The sequence below is a fragment of the Acomys minous genome, assembly GCF_964271855.1.
Source record: "Acomys minous genome assembly, chromosome: 1".
NCBI lineage: Eukaryota > Metazoa > Chordata > Mammalia > Rodentia > Muridae > Acomys > Acomys minous.
In genome coordinates this window covers 103,381,639-103,403,442 of record NC_140483.1, presented here as the reverse complement: position 1 = coordinate 103,403,442, position 21,804 = coordinate 103,381,639, and the positions used below count along the sequence as shown (strand labels likewise).

General features: G+C 39.8%; 1 protein-coding gene across 6 annotated transcripts in view; it reads right to left on the bottom strand.

Annotated features, from left to right (window-relative positions):
- Window positions 1-21,804, bottom strand: part of STAU2 (staufen double-stranded RNA binding protein 2) — a 246,499-nt gene that overhangs the window by 170,325 nt on the left and 54,370 nt on the right. For all 6 annotated transcript variants that reach the window (XR_014780205.1, XM_084786805.1, XM_084786804.1 and 3 more), the window contains one exon: window positions 18,093-18,228. Coding sequence is in view for 5 of the 6 variants with exons in the window: in XM_084786805.1 (XP_084642931.1) it covers window positions 18,093-18,228 (136 nt within the window). In the remaining variant the exon portion in view is untranslated. The remainder of the gene's footprint in view (window positions 1-18,092; window positions 18,229-21,804) is intronic.

The window sequence follows — 21,804 nt, the reverse complement described above, 5'->3', positions numbered from 1 at the left end:
ATGTCAAATGGATGAAGGGCTATAGCCCTAATATTATCTGTCACTGCTCTCATTTTATCAAAATGTATCAAATCAGCATACCCTTTTACTTCTCAATTTGAGCAGGCCAGCACTCCTGCAGATGCCTGACAATACTTGTAGGACACCATGTAACTCTGCAACTAAGTACAAAGTTTAGAGTAAATGACTCACATGCCATTCCAAGGGAGATGCTCTAGGAAAGACGCAGGAGGGTGGTTTCTGCTCACACAAGGGAAGTGGGAGCCTCATTCACTGCAGCCCCAGTGTCTGGGGTCTGGTATGATGTCTAGCACTTAGAGGAAGTCCAATAAATGTGCTTAATGGGGGAGTAACAGTAACACTTACTAAGTGGCTTACTAGATGCCAGCACTGGCCCTTCAGTAACTCACTCACTATTTCTAAAAGCCTTCAGCGGTAAATGCTGATACCGCTTCCATTTTCAGTCATGGTAACTACAACAGACTCCGAGTCTCCCGGCATAATTTGGAGCTAGCTCCTAAATGAAGGCACACTGGCTCCACAGCCCTGACTAATCACATTACACTACCGTCTTCCTCTTGAGGGAAGTGGCGCAAGATGGCAAGAATGGAAAGCAGACTCACAGCCAGCCGTGTTCTCAGCTAGAACAACACACGCCAGGTCTTAGAAAATGGTCAACTCCAAGTGAGAGAAACACATGGGACCTTGTAGAGGAGGATGGAATCAACGCGCACCTCCCAAGCTCTCAGTGTGATCTCTGAAACATGCTTTAAACAGTGTTTGTAGTCAGGAGGCATCTGACATGGAAGCGGGGGTCATGGCAGCCTAGCGTTCAATGGTGAACTACTGCAACTGATGGATTCTGGGAGACAGGGAACCACTGTGTTAGGTGAAGTACGAACTGTTGAGCCCACCAGTCCCCAACAAACAGCTCCAAACTCAAGGTCACAGAGACTGACCTGGTTAAACTCAGAAGGTTACAAACCTAAACAATGAGAAAGATTTATAGAGGGGGGGTAGGAGTAGTGGGGAGATGAGGGTAATCAATATGCACTACATACATGTGTCATGCGTCAATTTGCTATAAATAAATAACCAACCTGCAGACAGGATGGAACATGGGTCAGATAACAAAAAGATCTGAACTAGAGCTCCAAAACCCACATTCTTAAAGAATGCCATTAGGCAATGGTGGAGCACACCTTTAATCCCAGCACTTGTGAGGCAGGGGCAGGTGGATCTCTCAGATCAAAGTCAGCCTAGACTATGTACTGAGTTCCAGGATAGCCAAGAGCATACGTACAGGAAAACCTTGTCAAAAAATAAAAAATAAAAAAACAAAAGCACCAAGTGTGGCAGCACAAATTTATAATCCCAGGGTAGGGAAATCAGAGAGAGACGCATCCCTGGGGTTTCCTGGCCAACCAATCTATCTTATTTGGCAAGCTGTAGGCCAGTGAGGGACTGTCTCAAAAAGAAAAGGTGGAAGACACCTGACGACAGAACACAATGGTCTCCTCAGGCTTCCAGTGTGCATGTATACTTCTTCCAAGTGTATGCGTACACATACTAGCATTGTTACAACAAACAAAAAACAAATGAACGTTCAAAATACAAGTTGGGTTAAGTAAATTATGGAGTAATCACACAGTGGGATACTAAACAGTTCTTACGTAAATGAAGCAAAAATTCTTTCTGCTCTGACAAAGTTAGGCTCTCACTGGAAAAATTCTCCTACAGGACACTGTAAACTTTAAATAGAATACAAACAAACAAACAAACTTGCTTCAAGTCCCTAAACAGTGACAGAGTTAACATCTCAGAAACTGATAAAACATGAAGGAGGAATCCTAGAGGAGACCCAGACAGAGAGCCTCACATTCTATGCACAAAGCTCTGCCCAGTCTCTAGCTGATCAGGAACTACACATGCATGGGGTGGACGCAGAGCAACTCAGCATCTGACAGACACTGAAATGTGGGCTACTGTCCAAGGAGAAGAAACACAACTTTGTTGGTATGCTGTGGACAAATGAACTGCCGCTTACATGAATTTTAAGAGGTCTTTCAGAGGTTTCTAACTTTGGGACACTTCCTATTTTGAGCTTCTGGGCTGTGGAATGGCTGACTGCTTGGAGCATGTCAAGACACACTTGCAGGCTGGAGAGATGGCTCATCAGGTAAAGGCACCTGACCTATAACCTGAGAACTGAATGCAATCCCCAGGACCCATGTAGTGGATAGAAGAGAACCAGCTGTCCCATAATTTGTCCTCTCTGTTGCATATGCATACTCACACAAATGCCCAGGAAATAAACAAGCAAATAAATACATAAGAGTACTTATTTTTTTTAAAGAAGCACCTGGGATTTTAAAGTACACTTTCTAATTAATCGGACCAACTAAACTCATACTACTTGGGTCATTTGAAATACTCTTCTAAAGACACAGTCCTCCGGAGTAACCTTACTTCACTGACATTTGGATAGAATTGTACAATAAAATTGTTGACTTTGTATTTTCTAAGGTGTTCTTGGAGTGCCAGTATCTCACCCCAGTTTACTTATATTTAGAAAAGCTCTAGGGAGCCAGAAAGATGGTTCGGAGGGTTGAGGCACTTAACACCAAGCTCAGTGACCTGAACCCAGCCAAGTACTGTACGGTAGGAGGGAAGAACCAAACCCCATGATGTGCCCTCTGACCTCTTCATGTGTGCTGTGCTATGTGCACCCACACTTTTACAAATAAATAAATCTAATTTTAAAAAAGTTCACCTTGCTGACCAAATTGAAAGAGACCATTTCTTTTTGTTTTTTATTTAATTTATTCAGATTACATCTCAATTGTTAGCCCATCCCTTGTATCCTCCCGTTCCTCCCTCCTTCCCTCCTGCTTTCACCCTATTCCCCTCCCCTAGGTCTGTGATGGAGGGGGACCTCCTCCCCCATTATATGGTCACAGCCTCTCAAGTCTCATCTTGTTATCCTGCTTATCCTTTCTATGAGTGCCACCAGGCCTCCTCACCAAGGGGAAGTGGTCAAATATGGGGCACCAGAGTTCATGTCAGAATCAGTCCCCAGTCTCCACTCAACTGTGGAGAATGTCCTGTTCGTTGGCTAGATCTGAGTAGGGGTTCCATGTTTAGAAAAAGACTATTTCTGAAAAACAGAAAAATGCTTGTTGTACAACCAATTCCATAAGAAAATGATACAATGTATTTTAACTATATTTTAAAGTATGGTTAAAATGTATTTTAATTATATTTAAACAAATATCAAATAATTTCCCTATAAATCAAGTATATGAAGAACATACCAAATTATTCAATTTTCTGGCTTTTCTTCATAGAAATATTTTACAAACCCAAGTGTTTCTTAACATAATATATAGCATCACATACTGTTTACAAGTCAAGAGAAAAAAGGGAAGAAAATTAAAAACAAATACTTATCTACCAGAAAATAACAAAATACAGGTTTATCATGGGTAAATGCAAAATGAAAATTATTAGAAGACACTGAAGTTTGGTTCTACATAAAACAGCTCCCTACCTTTCATAAACACATGAGAAAATGCTAAATTAGACCACTCACTAAGATAATCCAGGGTCATCAAACTTCCTGAGAAGATCCAGAGATCTGCAAGCCAAATGACTTGGACAACAGAGCCGAGGACAGAGGCAATGCCTATATCAGTGGGCCTGGCCATGACCATGGCATCTGATGAATCAGGAACTGCAACCTAACTTTCATATAATTTCCACACATCAAAAATATGATTCTGTTTACTTTTTAATTTTAAAATGTGGAAATTTAAATCATGGGATGACAGAGAAATGGGCACTACACAGTTTGTTGGTGAGCAGCAGCTTGCCAACATCTAGTTTAGAGATATGGTTCCTGGAGACCCTCACAGAGTGTAAGTGACTCTGCTTTTCACCATGCCACTGTTTACTGTGTAATAAACAAAAAGCACCTTCATCTGCAAACTAACAGCTGAACCAAAGCTATGGAGGCTAAGGTAGTAAATCTTTAAAATTTACCAAATGGGAGGCAACAGAAATACAGAAAATTGTTATTCCATTATAAATTTCAATGTCATAAATCTCACACAGAATTAAGCTCACTCTATGCAACCTTGCTTACTGAAGTTATTAGTTACTTTTACGCCAAACTCAGAACTACATTAACTTCAGTGTGAGTCAGTGTTAAAATGTGGCCACAGGAGTCCTGGCATTTTTGTAGTTTTGGCATGGTAATACCAAAATATCAAGACTGCCAAAGGGCAGAATCAAGGAAACTGTGTTTAGCTGTAACTTACCTTTCACTGGTTGTAGCTTATTTTTCCTGATATTTTAACATGTATTATGAAAAAAATCCTTGCAAATAAAAAATACTACACACCAAACTAAACCAGAACCCAAAGTCCATAAATCGCAAGACCTTCTAGATAGGCAGAATAGCCATCCCGACCCTCGCCTGCAAGCAGGTGTTAAGCAAACCACAGAAGCCAGCATTTCCTCAAGTCTGCTCTGTATCATCCATCATCCGTGCCTGTTAACATAACAAGATCCAAGCGCATCGGTTTACTTTCATACTGCCCAAAATTACACAATTACTTTCTTTGGTGCAATACTTATTAACATTCAAAAAAAAAGTTCAAAATCTTTAAGATACACTCTCAAACTTCTTCAAATCTCTAACATAAGTTAGGTAAACATCTCTCCAGGACTACAGGGAAATTCTAATAAACTTTCAGATAAACACTCCTCCAGGGAGATAGAATCAGGTTTTATTCCCCTTCAATGCCTACCATGACACCTGAACCAGTAAATTGTTTTTATTTTGCTTCTATTCTCTTAGAAAAATCTCCCAATTACTCCAGCCACAACCACTGTTAACACTTCTACTGCTTCTCTATGTAAACGTGGCCAGCCCAGTGTCCTCCTACAGAAAAGCGTGCATTTCTCCTACCTACTGCCAGTGCTCTAAAGAGAGTGACTAAGTACACAGCCCTGGAGAATCCACCAATCTTCTCCCACTCCTGCTCCTGTGTTTACCTACTTTAGCGACAGAGTTAAGCAGATGGGATACTAATTAGTATCGGGGAGGGGCAATGTCAGGGTAGGATATGGTGTATTGCAATTTGGAAAATGTTATCATGAAAATCAAGACTGAATTGGTTACATTAGGTCACACAAGAAAACAAATACCACTAAAACGGGAGTGTCGCTGACTTGTTTTGGAAAATGCCATAATGTGGCTGGAGTGAACTGACCTTGGAAAGGCTGTGTGGGGGCTCTCCGAAGAACACAGCTGCCACCCTTGACCCAAGAACTGCAGTGAAAGAGTGAGGGTGTACCAGTCTAGTGAGGCAGATAAGCCAAGTCAGTGCTAACAATCATCGTGTGGCGGCATCCGCTACAGGGAACTGGTAAGTTAGATAGAGAATGAGATCTAAAGAGTAGAGCCTTGGAGGATGGTGTACACGTAGTCAATTCCCACCCTTCTCTCTCTACTCTGTGTCATCCTTGAGGTATACTCCTCTGTATCAAACACATACTTGACAGCTCCTACTGGATGTCTTATAAATATGTCTATGCTCAACGTTTTAATTACATTCCAAACCTGATTCTGTATTTTCCACCGCAGCAAATGGTAGTAACGTCTACCTGCTACCAAAAGACCTGAAAGCTTTACATTTAGAAGATCTGAGATTCCACTGAAACTCGTACTAGGCAGCTAACCCCTGGAGACAGCCCCATACACCGGGGTAGGCTTTGAGGTTTTAAAAGCTCATGCCATCCCTAGTTAGCCTCCCTCTGTGTCCCTGCCTCCTGCTCGTGGATCAGACGCAAGCTCTCGGTGACTGCTCCAGAGCCATGCCCTCCCACTGTTGCCATGTATGTGTCTTGTCCTGATGGTCATGAACTCTAATCCATAAGCCACCAAACGAAATGCTTTCTTCTTATAAGTTGCCTTGTCCATGGCATTTTTGTCATGGAAACAGAAAAGTAACTAAGAGACAGCAGTTACAGATAAAAAGGTCTATGTAGTCTCCAACAATACGCACTGACTAAAGTGAGGGGACTAGGGAGTGCCCCACCAAGCACGACCAATTCCTAAATAGCTTAGTTTTTATGTTCTATGAACTTTTGTGTTTGAAACCTATAGGTTTGATATTTGTGCTACAATGACTAACAACGGAATCCATAATAAAAATAACAAATTACAGTATATCACCACAGTGGAGTATCATACAAATTTATTAAAGGAATGTGTAGTAGTGACATGGAAATTATTATAATACATTTTAGTTGAAAGGGGAATTATATGAGTTACATATATCTATATACTCACAACAGGCATGGTGGCATACGCCTTTAGTCCAGCACACAGGAGGATCTCTGAGTTCGAGAACAGCCTGGGCTACAGAGTAAGTTCCAGGACAGCCAGGGCTATACAGAAAAACCCTGTCACTGAATGAATAGATGGATGAATGAGTGAATGAATGAATGAATGAATGAATATTTCAATAGCAGCTCCTTTAGTAGGTAAGATTGTAGATAATTATTTAACCCAAAGTTCATATGAGCCTATCCCCAAAGTAGAGAGAAAACAAGGAGTCAAGAGGAGAAATGATTTGGTACTGAGACTTGTCTGAGAGCTGAGACAAGAGACTGAAATAATTACAATAGACTATCTATACAAGTGAGAGCGAAAATAAAGACCTTTCCTCATCTCTGCTCTCAACACGGTACTAGGTATTCAATAAGAACCCAATATACAATATTCTACTAGCTTTTAACCCGTGCCTTTAAGATTACCGTATTTCCTTACATTCAAATTTTCTCATATGTAAATGGTTATATCCGAAGTCTCTGAACAGTGTTGGGCTTGGTTTCTGTTTTGTTTTAACATATGAAGTTTTAAAAAGATTTATCACATGCTTTCAGTGTGTGTGTGTGTGTGTGTGTGTGTGTGTGTGTGTGTGTGTGTGTAGGTGTGTGCACACGGGTGCAGTTGCCCAGGGAGGGCAGAGATGTCAGATCCCACTGGAGCTGGAGGCACTGACACTTGTGAGCATCCTGACACGGAACACACCAGAGCATTACAGTACGTGCTTTTAACTACTACACCATCTCCCCACTTCACCTTGAGTTAATGGAGTTCCAAGTTTGGCAACTAATAACTTCAGTAAGTAAAGCTTTCTGAGGAAGCCTCCCTGCTGTGTGCTCTTGCCGCTATCTGTAGAAGGGAAAGCTCTGCAATATCCTCTGAATTTATCTTCCAACTCCTTATCCCAGGAAACAACATACAGTACTGCCTGAGGTCAACTGTCTCAACTTTACCAAGCCCTAGGTGTCTAGGGATGAGAGGTAAAAGAAAGCCAAAGGAACATAGCTTTTGATAAAAAAAAATCTCAAATGAAAGGTTTAATCTTAACTAAAAACATTCAATTTACCTAAGTGATACAGATATTAAGTCCACAACTCAAAGCATGCAAACACTGTATAAGCTGAGTCCAAAGACAAAGTCATGCTGCCCTCTAATGGTTCAAGGTAAATAGTTTCATCTGTACTATTCCAGGAAGATGGTACTGAGCACAATTTCATTATTTTGTCAATAGAAATATAACATTAAACGCCAGGGAAAAGGGATCGCAATTGTGTGAGCCCAAGCTCAAAAGGTTAGCTCTGACTGCTCTCTCCATATCAAGGTTCTTTATTACGCCAGACTTCCAACCATATTTGTCTACGAACCCTTAAATCAACACGTAAAACACACACTGCATCCTGCAACAGTTTTCCCAACTCATCTTCTCAAGGAAATGTATGGCGATAGCACTCAAACCTAAATGGTCGTGCATTAAAGAATTTAGAAAATCACAGTCTTTTATGTTTCAATATGTATACTATGTGTTGTGTGCACACACGTGTATGCAGGGGTGTGTGTATGTTGAAGGAGGTAAGGGCCATCTGGGTTGACAGTGCATGTCTCTCCTTCTCTACCGTATTTGAGATAGGGCTTCTCATTGAACTCCAAGCCAGAACCCACCCGTCTCTCTACCTGGCCAGCACTAGGCTATACATGCCCGCCAAGCCTGCCTGCTACTTCTGTAATAGGGATCTGAACTCAGGTCCTCATGCACACCAAGCAAGCCTGTTACCAACTGAGAAGCCAAGGGCCAACAGACTTCCGAGAAGACCCAAAGAGCAAACACTTTCAGCTCTGCAAGCCAAATGATGTGGACACTACCTCTTCAAACACTGCTGTAGAGCTGAAGAGGACAAAGGACCAGTGGCCGTGGCTATGAACATGACATCTGATGAACAGGAACTGCCATTTAAATTCCTGTGGTCATTAATAATTTTTAGCACATTTCCTTGCTCTTATAAGTCACTCCTGCCTTTTCCGTCAAGGCAGTCTAATCCAGTATTTTGTCCACTTTTGTTGGCTTCTGGTCACAGGGTTGTAGACATTGCTTTATATATTCTAGATACAAGTTATTGTTCAAAGACACATATTGCAAATGATCCTCTTTTCTCCTAAAGACTATAATATGTATTCTTTATGTTCTTAAAAAAATATCTTATCTCTGTCTAGAGCAGCAAGAAATTCTACCTGGAAATTTTGTAGCTCTACCTTTCTTTTCTATAAAACAGCTAAATTTTTTTTCCTATACAGTGAGGTTAAAAATTAAGGGTCTTTGTTATTTCTCTAAGTATCTCCCTGAACATCTAATCACTAGAAAGAAGAGATGTCTTGGTTACTGTTCCATTGCTGTGAAGAGACACCATGACCAAGGCAACTCTTATACAGGAAAAAATTTAATTGGGGGCTTGCTTATAGTTACAAAGGGGCTAATCCATTATCATTAGGTGGGGAGTATGGTGGTAGACAGCCAGGCATGGCATTAGAGAGGTGGCTGAGAGCTAAATCCTGACCCACTGGGCAGGGGGTGCGGGGAAGAGCAGAGAGAGAGAGAGAGAGAGAGACAGAGGGGGGGGGAGGGAGAGAGAGAGACTGACTTAGACAGAAACTCAGCCTTCACAGGCTTCTGAAACTTCAAAGCCTATCTACAGTGAAACACTTCCTCCAAAGATGCTAAACCTACTCCAGTAAGGCCACAGCTCCCAATCCTTCTAGTCCTTCTCCAGCACTTTCACTCCCTGGAGACTAATCTTCAAATATATAAGCCTATGGGACTATTCTTGTTCAAACAACCAAGGAGCCTTTCTCACTGGCACCTTCTCTGGAGTTGGTTTTGAAAGAAGTAAATGAGCAGGTATGAGGGATCTATTTCTTACCTCCTTATTTCAGAGATTAATATGCTTTTTCAAAGGGTCACACTCCAAGTATCTGAAGCTTTGCAGGGTATAAAGCCACAAAGGACTTTTGCTGCACTCCAACAAAAGAAACACACACTAAAAAGTCAACATTATAGCTTCATGTACTGTATCTTTCTTTTAAAATTATTTTTCCAGCTACTTAAAAATGAAAAAACAAAAACAAAAACAAAACTGCCAGGTGTGCTGGCGCATGCCTTTAATCCCAGCACCCGGGAGGCAGAGGCAGGGGATCAATGTGAGTTCGAGGCCAGCCTGGTCTACAAAGTGAGTCTAGGACAGCCAAGGCTACACAGAGAAACCCTGTCTCAAAAACCAAAACAAACAAACACAAAAACAAAAAAATGGGGGAAAAACTATTCCTAATTTACAGGCCACGAAATACCAATCAACCCACATCTGGGACCATGAGCCATGGTATGTCAACTTCTGTTCTTTCCTATCTATTGATCTATATCTCTGTTGATATTCCATGTCCATTGATTTAATCAGGTAGGGGTTTTCTTCTTTACCTAAACAAGGTCTCTTATGCCTGGGTTGGCCTCAAACTCACTATGTAGCTGAGCATGACCTTAACTTCTAAGCGTCCAGCATTCCCTCCACTTCCCAAGCGCATGTACCAGATTTACGCTGTGCTCCAAGTGGATACGAGGCAAGCACTCCATCAACTAAACTATATCCCTACACCTCAGAATAGGTTTCGGCAGGTAGGAAAGTCAGAGTGTGAGCCCTCAAACTCCGCTATTCTCAAAATTGCCTTGTTTACTAGCAGCCTTCTGCACATCTATAAAATGCAATGCTAATAAATGAATAGCTTGGACTTGCACAGAAACCATGCTTCATGTTACCTTCTGGAGAAGTGAACATCTTAACCATGAAGAACCTTTTTTTAGCAGCAGCAATTATGTTTTAGCTTTCAACACGCAGGCTGTGCACATATTTTGTTAACTTGACTTCTTTTGTTTGTTTTCTTTGGCTTTTCTGTTCTGTTTTGGTTTTGGTTTTCAAGACAGGGTTTCTCTGTGTAGTCTTGGCTGTCCTGGACTGACTTTGTAGACCAGGCTGGCCTCGAATTCACAGCAATCCGCCTGCCTCTGCCTCCAGAGTGCTGGGATGAAAGGCGTGCACCACCGTGCGCAGCTAAATACAACCTTTTATGTGGTTGTGGCTGCCCTGTTCTTCATGACTACTATGTGAAACTACCTCTGAGCTTTTTGTATTCTGATTGTGTATCCTGTGACCTTACTAAATTCCCTTGGTTTAGTAAGATAGCTCTTGGTTTTCATGTCTTAGAACTTTCTACACACAGAATCGGTATTTACAGATATAAATAGCTTTACTGCTTCCTTCTGATATTTCTCCCCATTTATATCTTACTGTATGTACGAGAGTTCAACAGAAATTGAAGTGATAACAGCATCCATCAGCATCTTGGTCCTGATCACACAAGGAATGTATCCAGCCCAGCAATTTTCAATCTGGGGGTCAATGGACCCTTTCACAGGAGTCACCTGTGACTATCAAAAAACACAGACAGCATAACAGTAGCAAAATTATAGTTTTGAAGTAGCAATTTTACCACAAGATGAAGAACTGCACTAAAGGGTCACAGCATCAGGAAGGTTGAGAACCACTGCTCTAGTCTATTAGCATAAGCACAGTGTCAGCTAGAGATGGTTCAGAGAAGCCCCTGTCTTCCATTCCCAATTTGCTAAATCTATACCATGAACAAGAGCTGGCTTATCAAATGCTTTTTCCTCATCTAATGAGATGCTCATATAGCCTTTGTCCATTTAATTAATAGAGTTGATTATTATTAGTATACTAAACTAATCTTGTTTTCCTGGAATAAGCTTCATTTAACTGTGGTATATTACATTAGCTAAAGTTACCTTACTAATATTTCTTAAAGACTTTGTTAAATATATGTGGCCAAAAAGGTTATTAAAGTCATTCTTCTTCATTCTTGCCTTGGCAATGTATTCAGAGTCTCTTCTCTGGCTTACCAGCATTTTTAGAAGGTAATGTATTTTAATGTGTCTCAGTTATTTAGATTTATTTCTCCTCACTAAGAAGGACATAACACTGCATGTAAAGACATGAGAAACCCCGTTGTAAATGTACTGTGCAGTTTTTTTCTCACTTCTGTATCTATTCTATAGGTGCGGCCCTTATGAAGACACATGACTTTCGAGGCTCTGTCCTGAATGGCATGTGTAAGACATGCTACATAAAGGGATATACTCCCCAGACCAAGGCTACAGCACAGCAATGCAAGTCATCCGTAACTGTTAGAAACGTTTCTGCTTTTCACCACTTCATGTCTATTCCATTTACCCAAAGAGCTTAAAGCTGTTTACTTGATTTTTCCTATAAGATTAAATCACATGAAACCAGTATATCAATAAGTCAAAAATGGTTGAGTTCTGGTAATTTCATATCGTTCAACCTTTCATTTCTAAGGTAGCCACTGACCTTGAAATTGTGACTAAAGAGAACACTAGACTCCATGTTTTAGTAACACACAAGTACCACCTAGTGGCCGAAGCCACAGCTATGGGTTTCTCGGTATCTACTCCAATCTACTCTACGGACTATTATGTCATTTATGAAGCAAGGGAAGAGTGAGCTTTTTTTTGTTTTTTGTTTTTTTAATAAAGTGAGGTAAAGAAAAAATAGAAGCACAAGAAAAGAGAAATAAAAACAAGGAAAAATCAAGCCCTGTATCCAACTTGCCTGGAGGCCTGCCCAGTAAATGACGCAGGTACATGGGGCAAACATTCCATTCCACTCCATACAGCACAATCTGAGCTGTAACCCTTTCAAAATCTGTCAGAAGAACACGGGGCTGAACGGCCACCTGCCAAGCATTAATACTTTTCATGTGGAAACAGACAATACTGATCAACTCCTGACAGGACGTTTAAGTCATCCTACTCTTTCCACATAACTTACTTATAAAAAGATGGGTCAGCAAATAAAGGTGTCTCCTGCCAACCAGGCCTGACTCCCAAAGCCACCCGACAGAAAAGGAAAGCACTGCCTCCTGTTCCTGTTGCATGACCTCCACACACGCATGATGGCATAACTGTATACACACACGAGTAATTTTTTAAAAAGCAAGCTTTTACAGTGGACACACAGAACTATGTGTGTTTGACACTACAATATGACATTTTTTGTTTGTTTTTTGTTTTTTAGTTTGGTTTTTCGAGACAGGGTTTCTCTGTGTAGCCCTGGCTGTCCTGAATTCGCTTTGTAGATCATGCTGGCCTCGAACTCACAGTGATCCACCCGATCCACCCGCCCCTGCCTCCTGAGTGCTGGAATTAAAGGTGTGCATGGTTACATTTTTATCTACAAACATATTGGGCAATATTTGTAACTATCCCAGGACACACACTCTTGTGGATGTAGGCTAGGCACATCTACTCAGAGTTCGTCAATTCGATGTTAAATGCTTTCTATTTCTATTTATAGCATACCAATTAGGGCCTCAGACAAGGGAAACACACACACACACACACACACACACACACACACACACACACACACACACGCAGCCACTGCCAAGCATCTTGGGTGTTAACAGGAGACAAGTACTTGAGAATCCAGGCTGTATCACAGAGTTGGACAGGAGTACATCTCTCCACTTATAAGACAGGATAGAGGAAAATAACATTCTGAGTTCAAGTAGAGAAAACTCAAAGAACAAAGAAAACAATATTACGGGTAACAGCTAATTATTATTTAATATTATCTTAAGTAGTAAGTGACTTTTGAAAAGTACACCTGAAGGATCTGTTTCTGGGACTTCACTCAGTCCCTGGTCTAAGCAGCTACCAGTCAGCCTGGAATCTGCAGCTGCCCCCTCTCACCTCGTGCTATACATTTCCTGGAGCAGCTTCCAGCTTAAGTTGTCCTCGGCAAATTAAGGTCATTTGTAAAAATCATAATATTCATAGTTTATCAAGCAATGCTGCCTTCTGAGGAGGCTTCTAGTGGAAACTGGCTTGGCAGCTTGGGATCTCACCTATTGTCTTTTATCCCTTTTGTTATCAGCAGAAAACCATAAAGACTGCAGAAATCTGAAGAAAAGGGACTCCTGCTTTGAGGAGCCCTTCGGAGAGCATGTAGGTATGTTCCTGCACCCTCATGGCAGACACAAATCAGATCTCAGGGTTAGGAATGAAGGGAAAATGTTAACACTCTTAGCATCTAGAAAAGAAAGAAAACCAAACCGTATCACATGATCCTTGCCCCTCCTGCACGTCCTCTCCCCCTGGTGCTCTGCTGCAGACACAGTCTGCTGGTCAAGGCAGCTGCTTCCCCCCTTCCATTCACCTGTTCTCTGCTTGTTTGTCCCTGTTTCCCATCCCATTTCTTTAGATCTTTCTCAAGTAGCAACACCTCCTCAGTGACTGCCAGGACTCCTCTTACTGCCTGCCAAGCACCCAACTTATTATCTGATAATTTAGCTTTAGTGCCAGATTGCTTTATTTGAAAATAATAAATTCACTAGTCAAAATTTTAGTAAACAACCAGAGACATTAAAATACAAGAAAAAAAAAGCTTAGACAAGAATATCATGAACCTACTCATTACATTACAACAAAAAGAAAATGGGGGGGCTGTGGGGGGAAGGGGGATGGTAGTGCACACCTTTAATCCCAGCACTTGAGAGGCAGGGGCAGGGGGATCTCCGTGACTTCAAGGCCAGCCTAGTCTACAAAGAGAGTTCTAGGACACCCAGGGCTGTTACAGAGAAACCCTGTCTTGGAAAAACAAACAAAAAGAAAATGTCTTAGTCTGGCCACTATGAAAATAAGCATAGAAGTTCCTCAAAAGACAAAAACAGAATTGTCAACACCATTCCTGCATACACACCCAAGGAAATGTAAATCAACAAACCAGAGTTGCCTGCTCATCCGTGGTTACTGTTATTCCCAACAACCGATACAGGACCAGCCTGATGAGAATGAGTGTGTATACACAATGGAAATGTATTTGCCCATAAAGAAAAAAACAAACTTACATCTTTCACAGGAAAATGGATGGAACCGAAGATCACCATGTCACACAAAATAAGCTAGACTCAGAAAGACACAGACCATGTTTATTCTCATATGCAGAATCGGTATTTTTTTTTAAAGACATAAACATAGACAGGATACTCTTTGAGAAAAGAAACGGGGTCAGAAGGAGGAGAAAGAGGGATAGAAAGGGCAGTGATTACACTAAATTATATACACCTATAAAATATACAATGAAATCTACTATTTTTTACAATTAGCATACACTATCTTAAAAAGGGAAAATATGAGCTGAATATGGCGGCACACGCCTGTAATCTTAACACTTGGGAAGCCAGCCTGGACTACATACAGAGTACAAGGTCAGACTACAGAATACTGAAGAACTGTCTCAATCCCCTCCACACAATTAGATAAATAAGAAGGTGAAAAAAATAAAAATGAAATATATTACCCGTATAAAATGGACTAGGCGCTGCTTACTCATGTCTATCGTACTGAAGCACACACTATCTTTAAGTATGTCAGGGGAACACACACGAAAGAAAGATCAGCAGACACTTGTCATGAGAAAGGAGTGAGCAAGAAGCAATTCTACTGTGCACACTGAGCTGAGAGCCAGGAAGTCTGCTTGGGATGCTGCAGTGAGAAACAGAGATGCTGAGAAAAAGATAGGACTGGAGGGGCAGAAAATGACAAGAAAGCCAGACAAGCTGAGGGTGTAAGCCAAGGGCTTGGAAAACATCGCCCAATGGGGACTGAGTTAGCAATCACCCCACACAGGCCAGCGCCAGGTGGGTAGGAAGACCACACAGGACAACAGGGACCTTCCATGCAGACGTGTGCCCTTCCTAGCATAAACTAAGACACACAAGAAGTGGGCGGAGGATGCCTAAGAGACTGGACAAGTGCTAAAGACCACCAACAGTCATTCCTAAAGGAAGCACTCAGAATTTGAACAGTATTGTTTTACATGGAGACTGTTGGTTTCCTGCTACCAAACAAGGCACTACAAAGTATTGAGTTACATGTAGACTAAATAATCATATTCTCTACACATCTTAATTAAAGGATCAATAAATACATAAAACCCTAACAAAAGCTTTAACAAATACCTGATCACATATCAAAAGTAATTTCTTATACGCAATAATGAAATTATAGGCCAGGTGGTGGGACATGCCTTTACCCCAGCACTCAAGGGGCAGAGGCAGGTGGATCTGTGTGAATTCAAGGCCAGCCTGATCTACAGAGCAGGTTCTAGAACAGCCTCAATCACATGGAGAAACCCTGTCTTAAAAAAAAGAAAGAAAAGAAATCTTTTTAAATGTCAATATTAAAAGGTAATAAAACTATAGCAAGACACAAAATTGAAGGCCAAACTACATGCAGAAAGATTACAAGCTAAATAGAATGAGTGTTAATAATGTTAATACAAACATGTAGAACTAGTCAGGAAATGCAGTAAAAGTAAACAAATAAGAACAGACCAATACAGAGACAGCTAGTGAACATCTGAGAACAGTCCTGTTTGGTAGCAGCCAGCATCACAGAAAGCTTTCAATTAAACATTTTAACTATCAAGCAAAGCAATGTATTTCAAATTCAGAGCTATAAAAACAGAAAACATGTCCTCATATGATATACCAAAAATTAGTACTTTTTTTTTTTTTTTGGTTTTTTGAGATAGGGTTTTTTGTGTTATCTTGGCTGTCCTGGACTCTTTTGAGACAGGGTTTTCTGTGTTATCTTGGCTGTCCTGGACTCTTTTGTAGACCAGGCTGGCCTCGAACTCACAGAGATCCACCTGCCTCTGCCTCCCAAGTGCTGGGATTAAAGGCATGCGCCACCACGCCCGGCACAAACTTTTTTTCCTAGTATGCACCCTCTTTACCTGGCTTTCACCCATTTTAGGCACTTCAGACACATGGAAAGGTGCACAAACACTAAAAGTACTCACTGCAACAATCTAAGAATAAATACTTAAGAATTTAGAACATGCTTTTAAAAAACGAAAATTGCCAAATCCAATTAAAATGCCTTTCAAGATTGTTTTCTTCACAGGAAACAAAATTAGTTAATATATTTATGACCTGGTTTTTAATGAAAAAATTAGAACAATCTTTTATTTAACTGAGTACTCTACATTCAGGAAATAAACAGTAATATAAACAATATTCATAAATAAGTGTAAGTGATTTTTATAATGCTATTTACTACAGTGTTTAATCCATAATCCAAAGGTAGAAAACAGCCTAGATGATCAAAATGAGGTATGCAATTATAAACTATACCTCGGCCATATGCAGCACTTCGTAGCCAGCAAACAATGTTTCTCCAAGACTAATATAATAAATGGTCACTATATTGGGTGGGAAAAAGCACTATGCTGCACACATACTGTTCTCCCTAAATATAAGCAGTATTAATGAATCTCAAAGTAAAAGAAGAAAACTGTCTTCACAGTGATAGAAGCCAGAGAGAATAAGTGCTGAGTCCATTTGCATGACAGAGCTAATCTGTGACAAGAAAAGGAAGGTCACTTCTGGGAAGAGGGTGTGTCAGGAGCTAGCAAATCTAAGGAAACTCCCTGATGATGGCAGATTTCTGTGTCCTGACCAAGTGGTGATTGATAAAGGCGCACACATGTTAAAAGCCAGTGACAAGAGGGCAGAAGCACAGATACATAAGGTCATCGAGATAGACATTAAAGACCTGTGCGTTTTATTGTGCATATGTACACATAAGTATTACAGAACAGCTCCATTTCAGTTAAATACATTTATATACAAAGAACAATTTAATGTAAAAGATTTAGAATGGTTAGTTCTAGAATGGCAAGATACTTCTATTTATTTACCTTCTGGCATTTTCCACACTATAATGAGTTTTGTATGACATTTACAATATGGATTGTGGTGATCTGAATAAAAATGGCCCCTATAGGCTCACAGACACTATGGAGGGGGTGGTCTTGTTGAAGCAGGTGTGAGGTTGTTGGAGGAAGTGTGTCACTGCCTCTTCCTGCTGCCTGTCCATCAACATGTAGATCTCTCCTCACTGGCTTTTAACTTCTCCAGCACCATGTCAGCCTGTGTGCTGCCATGCTTCCCACCATGGCGAGAATGGACGGAACCTCTGAACTGTAAGGCAGCCCAGTTAAATGTTTTCCTTTATAATGGTCACCGTGGTAACAATATCTCTTCACTGCACTAGAAACCTAGACTAAGCAAGGGGTCTCATCTTATTTTGAAATTTCTACCATACTTGCACAGTTACACTTAAACTATCACAACTGTGCCACATGCAACAAAGACTTTGTAAATCCTTTTCTCCGGCAAAGCTGCTATAAATCGCAAACACTCAAAGTCATTAATGCAGTCAACAACCCAGGACAGACCCTGCGCCTAGTGTGGCCATGAGACTGTCCCATGGCAGGTCAGCACGGTGGCCTGTGCAGATCCTGAGTGGGCCCTGCCTGCAGCAACCGTGTGGCTTGCCGAAATGGGCCAGCAAGGGTTCCGAAGTTATGGGGTTTTGTTTTTGTTCTGTTCTTAACTTCCAATACACTTGGTTAGTCTGACTTACCTAATTCCCCCAAATGTCCACAGTCAACCATGCTCATAATGAAAATAGCCTCAGAATGTCATAAAAATCTATAAATATGCATAAGATAGTAAATAAGAACAAAAGCAAAGAAGAAATACAAACCTCTGATTGTACATGCCCCGGAAGTTGTAATTAGCTCTATAATTTGGGAATGGCTTTGGATCTAATGGCCTGTAGATGGCAGGCTCTCCTCTTTTCATAGCAAGCCCATTCAGTTCCACAGTGGGAGTTATACTACCTGTTTAAAAAAATATTAAAGGCATACAAGTGAAGTATTTCCACAACAAACCATACAAATTACTTCATTTAGAAACCACTGAAGAAGAGGGGAGTGGAAGCCCCTCTACATAATTCTCTAATTGTCAACAAAGTTTAAAAACAGTTTATAGTAAAATTCCTTTTAAGTTTTAGCATTTTCTGTACATTAAAATGAAATTTTCAACTGCATAGTCACATTATTTAAAACAAAATAAATACAAAACTTTAGGGAACTAGTTTGGATATCACTTTTATAAATACTTACCCCAGAAACTATATTTGTATTTAATCACTAAAAATATCACCTGCTAAGATTTTTATTTATTATTTGTTAATCAAGCAACTGAACATTAGTAATAAATATAGGGCTGTCGGTAATGCTTGGACTTATGTGATGAAAAACACATTCTTTTATCTATACTCAATGAAGCAAAAGTAAATATAATAATCTATGAGTGATGCTTTCAAAACCTAAAATGTCATCTATTTCCAGGAAATACTAAAAATAAAAAACAAAAACAAAAACCAACAACAGAGAACTGAGCAGCTTGCTTTCACTTTCTTGCCTGTTTCTTTGCTTTTTAACTTAACAAAGCCAGTGTGTATTCCACCTGATTTTCCTCTAAGAAAATAAAATATAAGTACTTATTTTTTGAAGGATAAAGCCAAAATGCTAAAAATAAATAAAACTTTTACATACACAAAATTTTCCACCAAAATGGGGGGGTGGGGAAGAAACCACTAAAACACAAAGAAAACTGAATCTGACTGTGAACGGAGTTGGTGATTTAACCAGAAAAAACATTTAATTACATTTTGAATTAGTCACTATAAAATACCTAAGGGATTTACTCTAAAAAAGAAACAGAACAAAACAATCTCAAACTGTTTTCCATATTAACATTGCCAGCAATATGAATTTCAATAGTAATATACTTTTAATTCAAATAAAATTAAATCAAAATACAGACAGAAACAAGTATTTTTAAATAACACAATTGCATTAAAAGTAAGCCTTAACTGTGCAAATAGTAATTATTTGAAACTACTTTAAAGATAGAAAAGTATTCATATGGCCTAAAGAAAAGGAAATTGTGAACTATTTGTAACAACCATGCTATTATTAGTAATATCAGTACTGTTACTGCATTATTATGCATCCAATGATAGATACAAAACAAATTAAAGTACACGTTATTTTGCTTATGTTAAAATCACATAAGAAACATAAAATCAAATACATTAAGTAATCTAATTTTAAAAATGAATTGAAAATGTAAGGACCCTGGTACATTTCTCTTTAAAAGAAAAAAGGGGATGAGGCCATGGTGGACTGCTGGCCCAATGCATTCAAAGCGTTGGGTTTGATCACAGCACCATTTAAAGCAGGCGTGATAATGCGTTCCTATAGCCCCAGGGCTCAAGAGGTGAATAAGAGAAGACGAGAAGTTCATGATCATCCACAGCTAAGTACTGAGGTAAGGTCCAGTCTGGGCTCTATCTCAATAGTCAACATACAAAACTTCGAAGGAATGTGGTATCTGCTAAATCTGTCCACTGAAGAGGGGCCAGCCAGTGTACTAAGTGAAGTCGCCAGCACCTAGAGTGTGCGGCTTATAACAACTATCACTCCCCACTTAAAACTATACACACCCTCACAAGACCATCCTGGAAGAGATCATTGATTCCAGATCTACACATGATGTTGATAAAGGGAAAGGATCAAATGCCTGTCTTGTCTTTCCTGAATAAACTGTATTCACAAGATGATGATGAGATGGAGAATTCATCATAGTAGCTGGAATGTCAGCAAAAGCAATCATGTCTTGCAAAAAAATCAACAGTTTGTAACTGGTAATAAAGTACCAGATATTCTAGAGAATAGCACACGCTACAAACACCTGCCCTAACGTTACTGGGGAACTTGCTAACAGATTAAATGGGCCAACACCACTAGAGTCCACAGATCAATCAAGAGACCATCAAAAATTGTCTTCTGATCTGCTGCAGCAAGGATACTGCCAAGATAGTAACCTACTAGGCAGCACTGCCAAAGACATGGAGCCTGAAGTGGTCCAGCCTTTGGATTACAAGATCCAGAGAAGGCTCTGCAGCACCCAGGCAGGCAGGCAGCAAAGAAAGCATGTGGAAAACCATACAGGACTAGTGACCCTGTCCAACGAGCAACCTGTGTGAAGAACAAAGCTGGGAAAGGGTTCTGTGTCTGTAGACCAAAGGCAACAAGGACATCTCTTTTATTCTTCACTAACTATAGCACCATCAACTTAACTATGACGAATATGAACAAGGGGAATCTGCATCTTGTGTAATTTTAATCTTAAAGAATTATTACTTTCTTTGCTTGATAACAGTAAGAGGCCTCATCTGAAAAAGCACTTTGTGACAAAGTAAAAACTAATTTCTTTTAAAATATTTCAGGGCCAGATGTTCATACTTTAATCCCAGGACTCAGGAGGCTGAGGCAGGAGGACGTGAATTCAAGGCCAGGTGAGGTCCCTGGGCTGGGTGTCTCATCTTCCACACATATGTGAGAGCCTCGGGAAGATAAATAAGGAGTAAGACCAGCGGGCATGAGCTCACCTAGTGATAGAAGGGGGACGTTCAATTTCTTGTTCTACTTAACTGCAAGGTTTTTTGGTTCTGTTTTTAAATTTTGTAGTTAAAAAAACCACAATGTTATATTAGGTCAAGTTTTAGTTTAAGTATTAAAATAGATTATTTAGTTAAACATATATGCATATACATATATATGAAACCTTTATATTGAATACAATCTAACACATGTGTCATGTGTTTGAATTATGCCTTTTAGATTATATGCTTAGTATTTCTTTATTACACAGAGTAGAAAACAAATTGGATTTAATAGCAATTAGTTATTGAATAGCAAATCAATTAGTTTAAATCCCAAAATTTCTATATATGCAATTCTACAGAAAAGTTAAGAACAAAGAGACTCTCCTTTTCTCTCTCCCTCTTTTTTCTAGATTTTCCTAAGGGATTAAGGAAAATATACAAACCTAAGCCTAAACTCAGTGACTTAGATGTAAAGACTCACATGATCACAACCTCACTCAAGAACATCCTCATCACCCACAAAGTTCCTCATGCCTGTTTCCAGTCAATTACCCATCACTCTTAATGACTCACTTTGACTCCTGTTATTACAGATTTGTATAATGGTCTTGCTAGATGAAGAAACACTATTTTATCTTGCTTCTTTCATATATGCATGTTTGCATGTATCAGTGTTTTAACTTTTTATATCATAGAATGAAAATACCAGTATTTGTTCATTTGCTATTGAAGGAACAGTTGAGTTGTTCACAGGGAATGGTACTAAACATGTCTGAATTAGTCACGTGGTAGATTTATTACTCAGTTTTTGTAGATACTGACAGACAGACAGGGTGCTTGGTCATTAAGCTAACTTGTCTACCTTTAATAAGAAACTGTCCAACAGTCTTCCAAGGACTTTATTTAACATATAAGTATAGCTTGTGTCTTTAAATTTACATTTTAATTTTTCTAAGAC